Raw genomic sequence first — 16,735 nt, 5'->3', positions numbered from 1 at the left:
CAAAGCAAATCATCTCAGCTGGTCACTGCTTCTGTGCCAAGAAGGGAGGCCTGGCGAGGGGCCAGTCAGGAAGCAGCATGGCATCACATGCTCATGACCCACATGAAGGTCCCTCTAGACTTGTGTCAACAAGATCCATTTTCTGAAACAACTATTTTTGTTCTGATTATAAAAGTAACATTGGCTCATTGGTAAAACTTGGATTGTGTGAGAAGTCTACAGAAATAAATACAAATCCTCTAGAATTCCATCCCCAAAAGTAACCACACAGACAAATGTTCTAATGTCATGTAAAACTATATTAAACCATCTTTTCTAGCTGCATAGCGTTATAGAATCATTTGCTTAACCATCATTATTGGGCATTTCTCATTTCCAACTTTGCATTATTATAATTCAGTGTTCAAGTTTGTATTGCATAAATCTTTGTCTCGGATTATTGATTATTTTTAAACTTTTTGTGAAATCAGACTTACAAAAATGTGACAAAAACAGTACAAAGAGTTCCCATGTACCTTTCAGTCAGTCTCACCAAAGGTAAACATTTTATACAACCATACTACAAATATAAAACCCTGGACATTGGCAACACCATACCCTTAACTAATGTATGTACCTTATTCACATTTCTCCAGTTGTCCCATTAACACCCTTTTCTGTTCCAGGATCCCACACTGCATCATTTGCGATGTCTCCTTAGTCTCCTCCAGTTTGTGACAGTTCCTCAGTCTTCCTTTGTCTTTCATGACCTTGACCCTTTTTAAAAATCGAGGTGAAATTCCTGTAACACAAAATTAGCCATTTTAAAGTGTACATTTAATGCATTCACAGTGTTTTGTAACCACCAGGTCTATCTGGTTCCAAAATCTTTTCATCAGTCTTTGACCCTTTTGAAGATTGTAGGGCAGGTATTCTGTAGGCTGTCCTTCAGATTGTGTTTTTGATGTTTTTCTCATGATTAGATTGAGGTTAGGCATTTGGGGCAGGAGCACTGCTGAAGCAATGTGTCCTCGTTGCACCATATCAGGAGGCACATGGTGTTGATACGTTTCATTATCGTGATGTTAACTTTGATCATTGGGTGAAGGTGGTACGTGCAATGTTTCTTCCCTGCTATTAAGGTACTGTTTTTCCCTTTGTAATTGATAAGTATCTTATGAGGATATACTTTTGAGATCCGATTTTTTTAACTTAGAATTTATTCAAAAGTCAAGAATCTTAAATCTCTGAGATGGCGTGGGAAGAAAAAGTGCTAGATACACAGAGATCTTTCTTGAGTTATGTGAATGAGCAGTGCCCAAGCCCGGCAAACCCACAGCAAATTCCCTTGGCTTCCAGAAGAGATGGAGAAAGCAGTGCCCCCAGTGGAGGGTCAAAAGCCTCTGTGCAGGGTGTTGTGGGCCTGGAGAGCTGGCCTGGCCATGTCTTTACCTCTCTGGGCATCTCCCCACCCCAACACCCTTTCTGTGGCCTGGCGGCTGAGTTGCAGCCGACACCCAGAGGCAGGTGAGTTGACAGCTTGGAAGAGGCTGCAGGGTGGATCTGCTGCATGAGCAGGCCTGAGCCCAGCCTTACCTCCCCACAGTGGTCGTGTGTGCCCTCCGGCTGCCTACTGCATGTTGGCACTTGCTGTACGAGCACCCGCTTCATCACCTCGCATGCTGTTTGTGTCCTGCACTCTTTCCTTAACCCCATCGTCCTTCTGCTGTGTTTGCAGCCCCTATCTACCCTGGTGGGAGTGGCCAAAAATATTTAGGAGGGGATCACCAGTTTGTAGTGGCCTTAGAGGATGTGTGGTCCCCCTTATGCCTCAGCCACTCATCAGCGTAGCCCCTGCCCATCATCTGGCATTGCACTTGTGGAAGGAAAGAAGGGGAGGGCTGGGTGGTGGGTGGAGAACACGTCAGTCCACCAGGCGGGCCCTGCTTGCTGTATTCCTCCACGCTGCTGTCCACCCACACCCCGGCAGTCCTCTGAGGGACCTCCCGGGGCTGACCTGGGCCACAACAGACTGCCCACTCAGACCCCATCTTACCCATGCCGTGGACACCCCCCGCCCGCCACTGCTATGCTATAGCTGGGGGTGTGTGTGTGAGCTGTGCAGCCCAGCACCACGCTGACGATGTTCTTCATCCCCTTCTCCCTGCAGGGCATCGAGCGCCTCAAACGAAAGAACCAGCCCAGGGAGCACACGGGGAGCTGGCAGTCAGTAAAGGAGACCTTTGGTGGGGACTTCTCCCTGAACTGGTTCAACCCCTTCTCCAGACCGTGTCAGCCAGAGATCCCCAGTGACAAAGACATGGTGCGGCAGGTGACATCACTGTCAGACACCGAAACAATGGAGGATCCATCAGAGGAGACAAAGGACGAGGACTCTGTGGAGGTGACAGATGAATAGATGCTGCTGTGGGGAGAGAAGCAAACACTAAAAAGTGCTGTCAACCTTCATCCTGGGGTTTTGGCTAAAGGGGCTTATGGGCATGGTGCGCTCCCAGCACCCCCAGTGCTTCCCTTAGCCACTCGCTTGGCCTTGCCATTTCCTGTAACCCCCTCCTTCCTCTCTCCATGTTGGGCCAGGTCTGGGGGTTGGGAGTAGGCTGGGGACATCAGAGGAGGATGGGGGCTTTCTCAGAGTTCATCTAAGAAGAGTCTGCACTGAGAGGGCTCATCAAGAACCGTTCTCCAAGACTGGGTGGCTTTCACATTCTCCGCCCAGCAAAGGGAGCTTTTGAACAGGGCATCCCAGGGGCAGAAAAGAGCTTGCCTTTGGCTTTCCCCAGGATTCCTGTCTTCTCTTTGGAAGGCTGGGCCCCTGGCTCCTGGCTTTGAGAAGTAAGGTTGTGACAGAAGGACCGGGCAGGGCTTGCCTTGGGGACCTGGGTTGGAACACTGACATCGGGGGAGACTAGCCTGGAAAGACTGCAGAGCTGCCAGCTACTCCCTGGAAAGGGCTTCCCCATGCTGCCTGCCGAAATTAGGAGGTAGAGGTGGCTGCCACATCTACCTGCAAGGGCCAGGCATGGTTCAAAGAGGACCCTGCATTAAGCTCTACACACACATGTGCAGGACATGTCCAGCATGGACAGAGCCAGAATTAAGACAGTAGCACTGAAAATGAGCCCCCATTCCACAGACACTGGAGTCTTCACTGAGCGAGACAGCTGGGAGCTGTCCTGCCTGTGGCTACATATCTAGTCATTCACAGATGTGGATATGGGAAGGACCTCTTTGGAGCTACTGGGGACTCTCTAACCACTCACATGAGAACTTAATTGAATGTTACCTCTTGAAGGGAGTCTAATAACACATGTAGGTAGAACTGACCATAAACCCTGCCTGTGTGTTTGAAAAGGCCAGTTCTCCCAAATTGGTGCCCATCTTGTCTCTGAAAAGATGGGTGATGGCCAGGGTCTGCTGATTGATGAATCAGATGAATCAGGAAGATAGACAAACACACACACACACACACACCCTACCAGGATGAGTCTGCCCTCTATTCACCCCATTTGAAGGCTGTGGTGTCTGTGACCACTGCTGAAGGTCTGAGCAGCGTTCTGGTGCTCCTAAACCCCATTCCAGTGGTTGCTGAAGCAGCATTTTCTGCACAAAGCCCAACAGAAGGGTTCTTATCCCCGTTTGGTATAAGAAGTGGATTCACCACCCACTCCCTCCACGTGCCTTTGTTCCTCTCTTTGGCCCATTTCCCCAGCGTCTACTGGCGTCAGGATTGGCAGGAGCACAGGCACTCAGCAGAGCATGCCCCTGCAAGACCTCAGTGTTAGGGCCCCCCTTCCAGCTCCAGGCAAAAGGGCATGAGTCCTGGCCCCAAGGGGCCTGTGGCTGCAGTTCAGAGGAGAAGAAGGTCAGTGTTTGGAGGTGCAGCCTCAGGATGCTGAGAAAGGAAACTGGCGACCATGAGAAAGAAAAGAGCCAAGCAGCATCCTGGTTCTTGGACAGCATCTTTGGACACTCTGTGAAGGGCGACGATCCTGCCAGAGACCGTCTCTCTACAACTGATGACCCACTAGGGCCTGGGGTTAATTGCTCAAAGGGCCCAGTGTTCACAAAGCCACCTCTGCCCTAACCCTTGCCAGAGCTCTCCAACTATGACCCACGAGAGGGGTGATGGTGGGATTCTAACATCAACAGAGCAACCAGAAAGACATTGGGCCTCCCACACTCAGGCTGCAGGCCCACTTTCTTGGTCCTTATCAGCTTTAATATTTATTAATGACGACATAGGAGCCCGAGTCAGCTGTAAAGGCCATTAACTTGCAATCTGGACAGGAAGTTGACGCTCACCGCTTTGGGTAAGAGCTGCTCTGACTGTACGGTCCCCTATTTGTTGTCCTAACCCAGAAGCAGCTCTGGGCTGCCAGGATGGTGGATGGAATACCAAAGAGTTCACACTAGGGAGGAAGCAATGCCTGCCCCCTGGAGTCTCCTAGGGGGCAGCAGTTAGAATAAGGGAAGAGGATTTGCTGGTCACTGTTTGCTGACATGGGTCTCTATGGTGAGTTCAGGCCTGAGGACAGCGGTGTCTGCAAAACCACATGGCCCTTGAGAAATGTCCTTGCACATTGGGCTTCAAACTCCTCTTCTAGGGATCCATCTTGGCCTGAAAGCAGAGGTACAACATCAGCCCCAAAGGCAATTCTGTTTTCAGATTGGTTGCTCTGGAAAGGAAGGCTGGGGTGAGGGGGCATTTTACTTGCACAGAGGCTGACCCTGCCTCCCCTCTTCACTGACCCCATCTCCAAGGTAGACCTCAGCCATGTCAGTCCCTGTTCTGGGAGGTGCTGGGCTGGGCCACAGCCAGGGTTATGTAGGTAATTAACCTGTCCAACCCTGAGCCTCGCCTCCCCACACCAGCGACACAGTGGTCTCTCTGTGGTGACCATTCACAGCATAACATTCTGCTTAGCCTCAAACTGAAAGCATTGCAACTGATGTCAAAACCAGATGAGATCTTACAGGGAGAGAGATTGGGTGCAATTTGCCTCTTTCTTTGAATAAAAAGCTCTTTGCTCACCCTCAGTGACTGGAGTCTCCTGTTTTAATTAAGAGATCCCAGCTCAAACCCTTGGGCAGTGTCCTTCCTTATGGGCCACCCTAAAGGCACCTCTAGGAAAGCTACTTTTCTTCCATTACCAGTGTGGGAGACAAGTGAGTGTCATACGGCACCACACAGTGGCCGTGCCGGGCTATATCACCTCTTGGGATCGGACACTGTGCTGTGGAGTGACTGACCAAACTCTTGTTTGTGTCACCACCCTTGTGGTATTTCCAGCAGAAGGAACAGTCACCTTTCCTTCAATAAACATTTATTGAACACCTACTGTATGCCAGGGAGGTGGGCAACTGGGGCAAGGGTGACCAGGATTGAGGTTTTTTTCACTTGGACAGCTGGAAAGGCAGAGGATGACAGGTATCCCACCCATGACTCTCCTGTGAATTAGACACAAAATAACCCTCATTCAAGCTACGTGCCTTTGCCAGGGTGTGTACCCAGTTGGGGTGACAGCCTTTGAGAGAGGGGTTGGATGTACTGAACAGACAATAAAGAAGCCAACTCCTCAGAGCACCTTGCCTGGGGAGGTCAAAGGATTCCACGGCTCCCCAAGTGACTGCATAAACCGCTAGCACAGGATACTTTAAGAAGCTTATTGGCATAAAGAAAAAAGGACTCAGGGACCACAGAGTTTTCTTGAAGTAGAGTTTAATTTAAAGCATATTGCTCATTTGAGCAAATCTCTGGAGGGCAGAACAAGAAGGGGCAGGCTTCAGTTAACAGAAGCAGCCTTGAGTTGCCAGGATGGTGGATGGAATACCAAAGAAAGAGTTCACACCAGGGAGGAAGCAATGCCTTCTCCCTGGAGTCTCCCAGGGGGCAGCTTTAGAATAAGGGAAGAGGATTTGCTGGTCACCGTTTGCTGACATGGGTCTCTATGGTGAGTTCAGGCCTGAGGACGGGGTTGTCTGCAAAACCACATGGCCCTTGAGAAATGTCCTTGCAGATTGGGCTTCAAACTGCTTGGAGCACCAGGAGAGGGATTTCAGGGATAGAGAGAGGAGAATGGAGGCAATAAGAGGAGAATGCACTTCTAACAGGCCCATCCCAGTGCTGAGAGAGCACGCCAGTTGACAGGTGCCTTCAGGGCTGGCGAACCCATGGCCTGAAGATATGGCAGCTTCTCAAGGGTCGTCAGCAGGTGGCAGCACTGGGCTGCCCATAGTCTGCTGCTCCAGGGAGAGAATCTGTGGCTTCGAAGTCTATGGATTTGAATTGAGACAATGGTGGCCCTGATTTTTGAGGCCATGACTCAGGAAAGGGATGGGATTCTGTGGCCTCGGCTGGTGTCTCTAACTGTAAAAGAGGTGACCCTGTGATAGCACAGGACCTGGCCTTGTGGGTCTGGCTGCTTATGGTTGTGTTGGCCTTTTTGACCTGCTGGCTCTTGAATCTGCCCTCATATAAGTCATCAAATTTAATCATCCATAATCTGAAAGCTAAGCACAAGGTAGGAAATGCTGAAATCTCAACTAAGGCTCCACAGCATCAGACAAGGCTACTTGGTGATGAGAACAATCTTCTGAGCATTAATCTCTTTCACTTGTTTGGAACTTAACTTGACGATAAATTTCTTGGGTCCAGTTTTTATTGGGGTGCATTTTATTTGGGATTGGATGGTCTCACCAGGCTGCACTGTCCTGGAAAATTCAAAGACATATGGACATACAATCTGCCAAGGATGTTATGGGAAGAGGGAGAAGATGAGTTGGGTGAGAAGCCAGGAAACTGAGCCTTAGCTCAGCCTCTTGAAAAGTCCTGGCCATTCCAGGGCATGGCACAGTGTACCTGCACCCTGGGTGCTGCTATCAGTTTTCTCAGATGTAAAGCAAGACGGGTGAACCAGCTGGTTTCCAGAAGCTCTTCCAACTCTGACATTTCACAAATCTTCCCTGGAGTCTTGCCTGACTTTACTACAGATGTTCTTGTTTCATGAGTATTAGCAACAGTTACTTATTACATAAAATCTAAGAGGAACATGTATTTTATGTTGAATCCACATGCAAGGAATTGGCTAGCCCCTCACTACTCAAAGTATGTTCTGGGGCTTCGCAATACTAGCTGAGCTTGTAGGAAACACAGAATCTGAGGCTCCACCCTAAACCTGCTGAATGAGAATCTACTCTGTAACAATACTCCCCAGGTAATTTGTGTGCACATTAAAATGTGATAAATCCTGGTCTAAGGAAAATAGGAGTCTACTCATTTTTACTTGGAAGATTCAGACATCCTGTAAGAAGCAGACCATCAGAAACCTCTCAGAAACAAAACATTAGAGTTCAGTAAAGTTTTTTGCTGGATATATCAGCATGCCAAAAATCAATTTCCATATAGTCCAGCAAACAATTAGAAAATATAATGAAAAATATTCCATTCATAAAAGCTATAATATTGATGCATCTTGGAATTAACCCAACTAATAACGTGCAAGTGGTATATAAAGAAAACAATACAGCTTTTCTAAAGGTGATAAAAAATACTTGAAAAAAATGGGAAAATCTCATATTCCTAGATGGCAAGACACAATATTGTCATTTGGCATAATTCTCCCCCAAATAAATAGGTAAACTCAATGCAGTATCAATCTAAATCCCAGCTGTTTTAAAATTATATGACAAGATGATTCTAAAAGTGCTATAGACAAAAATGGGGGTGGGGTGGGGATTTGCCTAATATATATCAATATGTAGATATGATAATCATATAAAATTATTATAGGACTACAATAATTTAAGTGGTATGATGTTATATTAGAAGAAGACAAATGAAATAGCAAATTAAAGAGTCCAGAGACCCAGATATATATGGGAATTGACAGCATAATAAAGGCAGTGCTACAAAGTACTAGGAAAACCACAGACAAAGTTGGAGCTGCACATCACTCTACACCCAAAAAAAATTCCAGATAAATACCTAATTGTGTAAATAAAGCTGGAAATTCTAGAAAAAGCATAAGAGAATATTTCTATGCACCTAGGATGACATGAAATTCAGTATCCGTAAAGGAAAAGATTGAAAAATTTGACTACATTAAAATTTAAAAGTTCTACTGGTGAAAGACATCTTAGTGTTTAAAAAAATACAAACTGTTCGGCCGGGCATGATGGCCCATGCCTGTAATCCCAGCACTTTGGGAGGCCAAGGCGGGCAGATCACCTGAGGTCAGGAGTTCAAGACCAGGCTGGCCAATATGGGGAAACCCCGTCTCTACTGAAAATACAAAAATTAGCCGGGTGTGGTGGCATATGCCTGTAATCCCAGCTACTCAGGAGGTCAAGGCAGGAGAATCACTTGAACCTGGGGACGGATGGAGATTGCAGTGAGCCAAGATCGTGTCACTGCACTCCAGCCTGGGCAACAAAGTGAGACTCCACCTCAAAATAAATAAAAATCAAATTTAAAAAATTAAATACAAAACTGCTATAAAAAAATTCACAGCACATAACACTCTTTACTGTGTAAAGACTCCATACTAATATGAAAAAATAAATGACTCAGTAGAAAAATGGACAAAAGTTAGGAACAGGCAATTCACAGGAGAGAGTCAATTAATGTAAGAAATATTCAACCTCACAAATAATCAGATGCAAAGTAAAGCAATGAGATTACTTAACCACTAGATTGGCAAGAATCAAAAAGATCTGTCGGTAGAGCATAAATTGATGCAATCTTTTCTGAAAGTAATTTGGCATTAGCAAAATGTATCTACGTTTTGACCCTATGACCCCATACTGGGAATTCACTTCTCAGGAATATGCACACATGTGCAAGATATATGTCCAGAAGTATATTTCTATTTGTAAGAATACCTCAGGCAGACTCACTCATGGTCAGAGGTCTGTAGTGAGGAGATGCCCAGGCTTTCCAAAGAGAACTTGACGTCAGTCAAAGGGATGGCCAGGGTGTTCTTGAAGATACAATTGCAGACAAGTAGCTGGCCAATTCTGCCTGTGTTAGGCAACTGTAGTAGGGTGGGGAGGAGAGATGGGGAGAGAAGATATGCATGAGCCAACCAAGGACCCTCAGGGTTCTTAGGGGCCCCGTCACACTCCGTGGCCAACTTCCAGGCAGAAGGAGCCCTTTATGGCCTGCAGGAAGCTCACCTCTATAGAGAACTCAGGGTACTGGAAAGACGTGAATACTTCAGAGGCCATGATTTCCTCAGACTCCACAATTTCCGCAATGATGAAACCTCTGATAACTGGCTCATCATCTAATATAGCCAGGCTGTTGATGTAGGTCTTGGAGTCCAAGGTCAGAGTCACTTCTGATACTGCCAAAGAGTCAGGGTGGAGGGAGAGTTCATTCATCATAGCCCCCCAGTATGAGTTCTCCTCATCAAGCACAGAATTAGATTAACTTTGTGTGAATTGAACTGGATAACTTTGGACATGTCCCATACTCTCTTTAGAAAACAAGATGTTGGGCTCAAGATGGAATAATAATTGGCCAAGTTCTCCAAGCTTACATCCTGAGTCCATGACAGACATTACCCGTTGTCATCAGGACATCCCACTTGTTCCCAACACTGTGCCTTGGGTACTCATAATCATTGATCTGACTGGGCATCTGAGATTAAAATTTCTGCCACCATAGAAGACTTCTCATGACACTTTCAGCACCCCTAATTTATAACTCTACGATAGACCCAGGCTCCTAGTCCAGTGGTCTCTTTGGCCCACTTTTCTTCTGTGGCTGGCTTTCTTGTGACTACCAAGGGGTAGGTGCTCAATAACTGTTTGTTTGTGTTAACTCACACACAAAAATTTGTCAATGTGTGGAAGTTGTCCACAGAGGAGAAGAGGGATTTCAGATTGTGGGACCCTGAGCTCACTTGAGGCCTCTCCTCCCTCTGGTTCCGGTACCTTGACCTTGGATCTGCGAGGTCTTATTGAGGTCACACAGTTTTGCCACCTTCTTGCCAGTGTACAACTGTAGTTCAAAGGAGCCCGAGATGTTGACATTCTGTAGGGCAGCGGTCTTCCTTTTAAGAATCACGGTGAAATTAACAGGGTTTCCCAGCAGCACATCATCTGATTGTACCGACATGTGAAGAAAGTTCTCTTTTACAGGTCGTCTGTGCTCCCTCTCAGAACTGAGAAGGAGGAAGGCATGATCCATGACCTGCCTCTCCTCAGAAGAGCCTGAAAGAGACACAAAGGCAGCTTCCTTCAGGTGCTCCTTCAAGGACCAAATGTCCCAACCACCCGTGTGGCAGAAGGAGCCCATCTGCATGGCCAGGACTCCAGAGACATCCCTGGAGCCCATGAGCTATAGATTCACACAGAGGATCATTCAAATCCCCATTCCTAAGCAATAGCACATTCTGACATTAGTGGGAATGGCGGAATAAAGACCTCCAAAAATCTGCTTCTCCATAAAAGCAATGAGAACATTGGCAAAAATTATCAAATCAACTTTTTCAGAATTCTTGAAATTAACTAAAGGCTTATAATAATCTAAGGAGCATTTATTCAAGAAAAACAGCATAATCTCAGTAAGAATAGTTTTGTGGCATTCTGATTCCCATCTCCCATTCTTTCCAGCTCCACAGGAGACTCAAAAACCACAGCACCAAATCACAGTGAAAACCAGCAGCCTAGCCACCTCTGGAGGGGACAGAATGGTTTTGGAGTTCCGCTAAAAGCTCCACTACCAGAGAATTGTTGTTAATTGACTTAAGGGCGATTCCCTGGAAACCCTCATTCACAGAGTTTGTCTTCATTGACCTGACTCAGAGCTCCCTCATTACCAACAGCCTTTTCCCTGGAGCATTTGTGAAGACAAACAATCTGCAGCAATTGTTTACAACTGCAGTTTCCTAAGGCAACAAGGAAAAGAAGGGAGTTGAGGGGAAAAGAAGTTGAGGGGAAAAGAAGTTGAGGGGAAAAGAAGCCGACCAAAAATCTTAAAAGGAAAAGCTGAGGGACAAAATGTCCACAGGGGCTTTGAAAAGCTCAGACAGAGTCCTGGAAATCTAGAAGGTCTGAGAAAGATCTGCTAAGGCTCTCACCTCTAACTGACCTTGAGGCTCAAGCAAGAAGTGAAGGCAGAATTGTAAATTGCCTGCCAGAGCATTGAAATGTACCCTAACTTGTACACAGAGCCCCTTGCCAAAGGCTAGGAGTCTTAATGATTCAAGGAATTTAAAGCAATATCCATCTAATCATTAGCTGACCATTCAGCAAACTGAGCAGAGAATTCAGTGGTCATGGACAAGAAAGATTACAGAATTTCTGGAATTATATCAGGGAAGTCGTTAAACAAATAGCAACCACAAAAGCAACCCTGGGATGGGGGACAGGATCTGATTTCCAGAGTTGCCATATTATGACAAGACATGCAAACAAACTATAGGCCATACATGGTGGTGTGGGGGTGGCAGGGGAGGAACATGGAAACAGTCAATAAAAACTGTCCCTAAGGAAGCCCTGACATTGAACCTACTAGACAAAGACTTTAAATTAGCTATTTTAAATATATTCAAAAAACTAAAAAAAAGGTGTGAGAACAAATGGCTTGCCAAATAGAGAATATCGAGAGAGATTAAAATTATTTTTAAAAAAGAACCAAATATAAATTCTGGAGTTGAAAAGTACAATAATAGCAGATTAGAGCTTGCAGGAAAATCAGCAAACTTGAAGACAGGTCATAAGATTATCTAGTCTGAGAGACAGAAAGGAAAAACAATGAGGAAGAGTGAACAGAGCAGAGACCTGAGGGACACCATCAAGTGTAGCAGTTGACAGACACCACTGGTCTCCCTCTCTATCCTTTCCCTCCCTCCCTGATACTTCCATCACCCTGCAAAAAACAAAAACAAAAACAAAAACAAAAACAAAAACAACCACTCCTGACCTAATTGCTTTTAATCAAGTTTGCTCATTTTCAACACAACCCTGAGGATAAGATTTTATTTCAGAGATAGCAGCTGTAAGACAGGAATTTCTGAGCTTGGTTACAAAGCTCTCCATCCACGTCCATTCTGAACACAAAGAGACTTCAAAGTGGAGAGCTCCAGTTTGTCCTGAGCTGCCTTGGTAGCCATCACTTGCCTCATTTACATGGAAGAAATATTTACTGCAGGCCTACCTTGTGCAAGGTTTTACACAAGCTCACAATCAACCCAGGGGTCCAAACTGACCTGCTTGTAACTATACTGCAATGGAGGGTGGGAAAAGCCCCAGCTGCATGGGTACCATCTGCCATCCCATAGCACAGCAAATTGCTCCCTCGTCTATGAGTCCTTACGATTTCCTGCCTTCCTCTTAATCACATCCCATCTTCAGTTTGCCCCTGTCTGGACTCTTGCACCCTTTGAGGATGCTATATGGAGTTGTCTTCCTTTCCTTACCACGTGGTACAGGAACCACAGCCAATGGGCCACAGGGGAAATACAAATCTGTCAGATTGAGGAACATCAAGAACAGAGGCAGCGTATGAGCCTGTGGATAGTAGAGATTGCAAAGGAGACAGTTCAGGTAGGGGAAGCATAAGCAGAGGTTTGGCCAGGGATGAAAGTAGCCAGCATTTTCAGGTAACAGCAGGCAGCATGGCTAGGGGATGAACTTAAGCTCAGGAAGGGAGCCAGAGGCCAGCTCTGCAGGGGCCAGAAAGCCAGGCTGAGAAGATGTGTAATTTACTGGGCACTGGGGAGCACGGACAGTCTTAGCAAGGTGAATGAGCTGGTCAAACAATGCAAAGGCCTCAATTAGGATTTGTGTCTTTTTGTTTGTTTGAGACAGGGTCTTGCTCTGTCACCCAGGCTGGAGTGCAGTGGCATGGTCATAGCTCACAGCAACCTCAACCTCCCTGGCTCAAGCAGTCCTCCCACCTTAGCCTCCTGAGTAGCTGGGATCACAGGCACATGCCACCACACCCAGCTAATTTTTTTTTTTTTTTTTTTTTGGTAGGGATGGGGTTTCACCATGTTGCCCAGGCCCACCCCCAATCTTGACTATTTTCATGTTCTGGGTGACTCAGGGGCTGAGTCAGAAGGAGCCCTGTGATGCTAGCCACCTTCTGGATACTCGTACTCATAGGTGATATCTCTCCACCTGTCTTGGCCCACTGCCTTGGTGCTGATGTTTTTCCCGATGCTTGTGGTCTCCATTGAAATTACGTGTAACTCCTCCTGCCCATTCACCATCTTCACCAACCAGATGAGCCTGTCACCATTCACTTCTGAGAAGACGAATCTAGTGTCATAGACAATAAAGATGTCACCTTTGCAGATGGCAGTCAGTGGTGATGGCCCACAGCAGAAGACACCTGAGGGGAAGCCAGGGGTGGTCACTCTCAGTGAGATTCCCCAGCCCACCCAGCCTGGACCAAGTGGCAGCAATGATTCCCAAACTCAAACAGGACTGGCAAGCAAATTTTGCCCAAGAAGCATTTGGGTACTCATTTCCTAGGCCATCTTTAACTATTCCGAAAAGAGGGGCGCATCTCAGCTTTGACTTGAAGAGTGTCAGGAATCCTCTGTCCCAGTAATAGGAAGTCATGCTGCCTATTAAACTCATCCCAGCACATCAGTCCCCAGTAGAGCACAGAGACACACAATCTGGGTCTGATTCCTGGCATCACACCTTGGAGCTATGTGACCTTGTGCAAGGCATTTCAGCTCTCTGCAGCTCCATTTCCTAGAAAACTGGGAATAAAAACAGCACTTACCTTCTAAGGCTATTGCGAAGATTAAATTAAATAATCCAGGCAAAGTACTTAGCCCTGTGCCTAAAACAAATGCAAGCTGTTGCTATGGATCTGGGCTAATAAGAACATTTCCATTCTAAGAGCTGTCTATTTATTTATTTATTTATTTTTCATTTTTGTTAAGAGCTGTCTTTTTATTTCTAGCATGGGGACAGAGAGTTCCCTTATTAGTCATTGACAACTTAGTGAGAATTAGTCTCTTGGCTGATAGTTCCTCAGTAGTAGCTTTGGTTTTTACATACCCTTGTATTCTGGGCACTGGGCTTTCTGCTTCCACTATTTTTATTTAATCCTCAACACACAGGCTCCTCTCCCTTGCCTCTTTAAGGCAGCCAAACCTGTGAATTCAGTGTATTGGAGGACTAGGACTCAGGAGAACTGGTCTCCTAATCTAATACTGGTTCTTCTCCTAACTTGTTGACTGAACTTGGGCATCCCCACCCTCCCTCTCTGGCCTTATCTATAAGGTGAGCAGGTTAGGTGGGCTTTTAATGCCCCTTTTCTGGCCAGGGAACAGGGCTTCCTCTGCCTCTCAGGCAGATAGTGGCACTGCGCTACTCACTGCCTGGTTGCTATGGCTACTGTCCCACCTCAGCAAATGCTACTTAGACTCCCTGGATGGAAAGAGCCCTCAATACTGCCCTGCTGAGAATCTTCCTGCAGAGTATAGTGGGGGTGTGGGCATATCACCTGCTCCTCCCACCTCTGGGGGCCACCTCCCACCACCCTCACCCCCTATTATAAGGGCAATGCCTTATCTTTGGAGAAATGTGGAGGCTGTTTTCACTTTTAGCAGCATTTTTTTTGCCTTCAGGGCCATGTGGGCTCACATTGCAGCTGCAGGAATCAGGAGTCCCACACTGAGGGGTGGAGCCCGCAAAGTATGTTTAAATTGTAACCTGAATGCCTTTGGGGATCTGCATGCTCATGTCTCTAGGTCCCCATCTTCCCAAGTAGACAGCCCTGTTCACTCTCTGGCCCTGTGGGCAGATGAATTTGCTATCCTTGGGATGAGGCTCACAGCCAAACTAAGATTTATTCCTAGAAGAACCTTGAGAGACATCTACTTCAGGGGCTGCAGGAGTGAGGCAGAGATGTCAGGGAGGGGCTGGCTGGTCCCTGGGCACACTTCAGCTGGAGTAGTTCTGCTTTACATTATGAGGTGGCACACGAAGTTTCCTTCTGAGCGGTTGGACTGCTTTTTTCAAAAAAAAAAAAGTTTGAGGCTGGGTGCGGTGGTTCACACCTGTAATCCCAGCACTTTGGGAGGCCGAGACAGGCAGATCACCTGAGGTCAGGTGGTTGAGACAAGCCTGGCCAGCATGGTGAAACCCTGTCTCTACTAAAAATACAAAAAATTAGTCAGGCATGGCGGCAGGTGCCTGTAATCCCAGCTACTCGGGAGGCTGAGGCAGGAGAATCACTTTAACCCGGGAGGCAGAGGTTGCAGTGAGCCAAGATTGCACTATTGCACTCCAGCCTGGGTAACAAGAGTGAAACTCCATCTCTAAATAAATAAATAAATAAAGGCCAGGCACAGTGGCTCATGCCTGTAACCCCAACACTTTGGGAGGCCAAGGGAGGTGGAGCACCTGAGGTCAGGAGTTTGAGACCAGCCTGACCAATATGGCAAAGCCCTGTCTCTACTAAAAATGTAAAAATTAGCCAGGCATGGTGGTGTGCACCTGTAGTCCCAGCTACTCAGGAGACTGAGACAGGAAAATTGCTTGAACCTGGGAGGCAGAGGTTGCAGTGAACCGAGATTACACCACTGCACTCCAGCCTGGGCAACAGTGAGATTCTGTCTCAAAATAAATAAATAAATAATTTTTTAAAATTTGAGAACTATTGAGCTAATCTACTTTCCCTTTACTGGGCTGACTTTGTCTTTAGTACTAGGACTCACTTTTTAAAATAAAGATAACTTGATTCCACAGATTTTCCAAGTAACCTCAGACCAACCCCAGGCCTCTGCTTCCCCAGCTGTACAAAGACACCCTTGTCCCCCAGCAAGGTCCTTCCAGCTACAAGGGGCCACTGTCTTACCCAGAAGTTGGTAACCCATAACCAGCTGAGATAAGCATCCCCATTATGTCTGACTTGGGCTGAATCCTGGTCCAGCCTTGTGGATCTGTGTGACCTCAGGCAACTCACTTCACCTCCCTGAGCCTCAGTTTCCTCATTTGTAAAATGAGGATAATGACAACCTACTTTGAAAGGTTAGTTGTGAGTAAAATGGATCATGTAGGTACTGCGCATGGCATGCAGTAGGGAACCCTTAAGTGCCACCATCTCATTGCTCTTAACAGTACTGTCATTGGCATTATCTTCATAAAAATAGCCAGCAAACTGAAGCCCCTGCTCAGTGGGAATAGCAGGAAGGACTGAGCATGCTTTTTGTTTTGGGAAATTTTTATGAAAACTTTCCCCACCTGCTTGGCTGCATACCCAAGACCCACAGAACCCTGGGCCATGTAAGGAGAGCAGCATGGATGCCCAGCGCCTTCCCGCTACCCACTCACCCTGGCTGCGCTCCTGCGGCGTTGCGTCCACAGCCTGCCAGCCATCGTAGCCCTTGGGCAGATCCGGTCGCTTCATCCAGGCATCCGTCCACAAATGGAAATTCCTGCCACAAATTGGCAACGGGCCCCACCCCGGACCACCCCCAAACCTAGTTAGAGATAAATACACCAAAATTGCCAGAGACATCTTCATCACCAGGGACCCACTGAGGTTGTTCTCAGGGGTTTGGGAACCTTTGTCAACACTGGCAAGGAAGGGGCCACCGGTGAGTCCCACCTGCCTCTCAGAAAGCCTCCCAGGGCACAGAGTTGTGTGCAGGGGGCAGGGCTGGGGGAACCTCATGAGACCGTCACCCTGCCTATGGATTTCAAAGAGCCTGGGAGTCTTCACCACTAGAGATGGTGAACTCGAGGCAGAACTAAATCTTAT

The 16,735-nt window shown here is 46.9% G+C and overlaps 2 protein-coding genes across 6 annotated transcripts in view; one reads left to right on the top strand and one right to left on the bottom strand.

The window, feature by feature from the left end:
• The window catches only part of ZDHHC3 (zDHHC palmitoyltransferase 3), a 61,112-nt gene extending 56,075 nt beyond the window's left edge, over nucleotides 1–5,037 (top strand). For all 5 annotated transcript variants that reach the window (XM_019023808.4, XM_019023805.4, XM_055383646.2 and 2 more), the window contains one exon: nucleotides 2,150–5,037. In XM_019023808.4, the coding sequence (XP_018879353.1) occupies nucleotides 2,150–2,398 (249 nt within the window). In that variant the 3' untranslated portion in view covers nucleotides 2,399–5,037. The remainder of the gene's footprint in view (nucleotides 1–2,149) is intronic.
• A 728-nt stretch (nucleotides 5,038–5,765) lies between these two features.
• TGM4 (transglutaminase 4) overlaps nucleotides 5,766–16,735 on the bottom strand; it is a 29,127-nt gene continuing 18,157 nt past the window's right edge. The window contains 6 exon segments of the mRNA XM_063703733.1: nucleotides 5,766–6,711; nucleotides 8,896–9,032; nucleotides 9,175–9,344; nucleotides 9,937–10,215; nucleotides 13,091–13,342; nucleotides 16,306–16,409. Of these exon segments, the coding sequence (XP_063559803.1) occupies nucleotides 6,570–6,711; nucleotides 8,896–9,032; nucleotides 9,175–9,344; nucleotides 9,937–10,215; nucleotides 13,091–13,342; nucleotides 16,306–16,409 (1,084 nt within the window). The 3' untranslated portion in view covers nucleotides 5,766–6,569.

Source organism: Gorilla gorilla, chromosome 2 (genome assembly GCF_029281585.2).
Source record: "Gorilla gorilla gorilla isolate KB3781 chromosome 2, NHGRI_mGorGor1-v2.1_pri, whole genome shotgun sequence".
NCBI classification, from domain to species: domain Eukaryota; kingdom Metazoa; phylum Chordata; class Mammalia; order Primates; family Hominidae; genus Gorilla; species Gorilla gorilla.
This window is presented reverse-complemented; position numbering and strand designations above follow the sequence as displayed.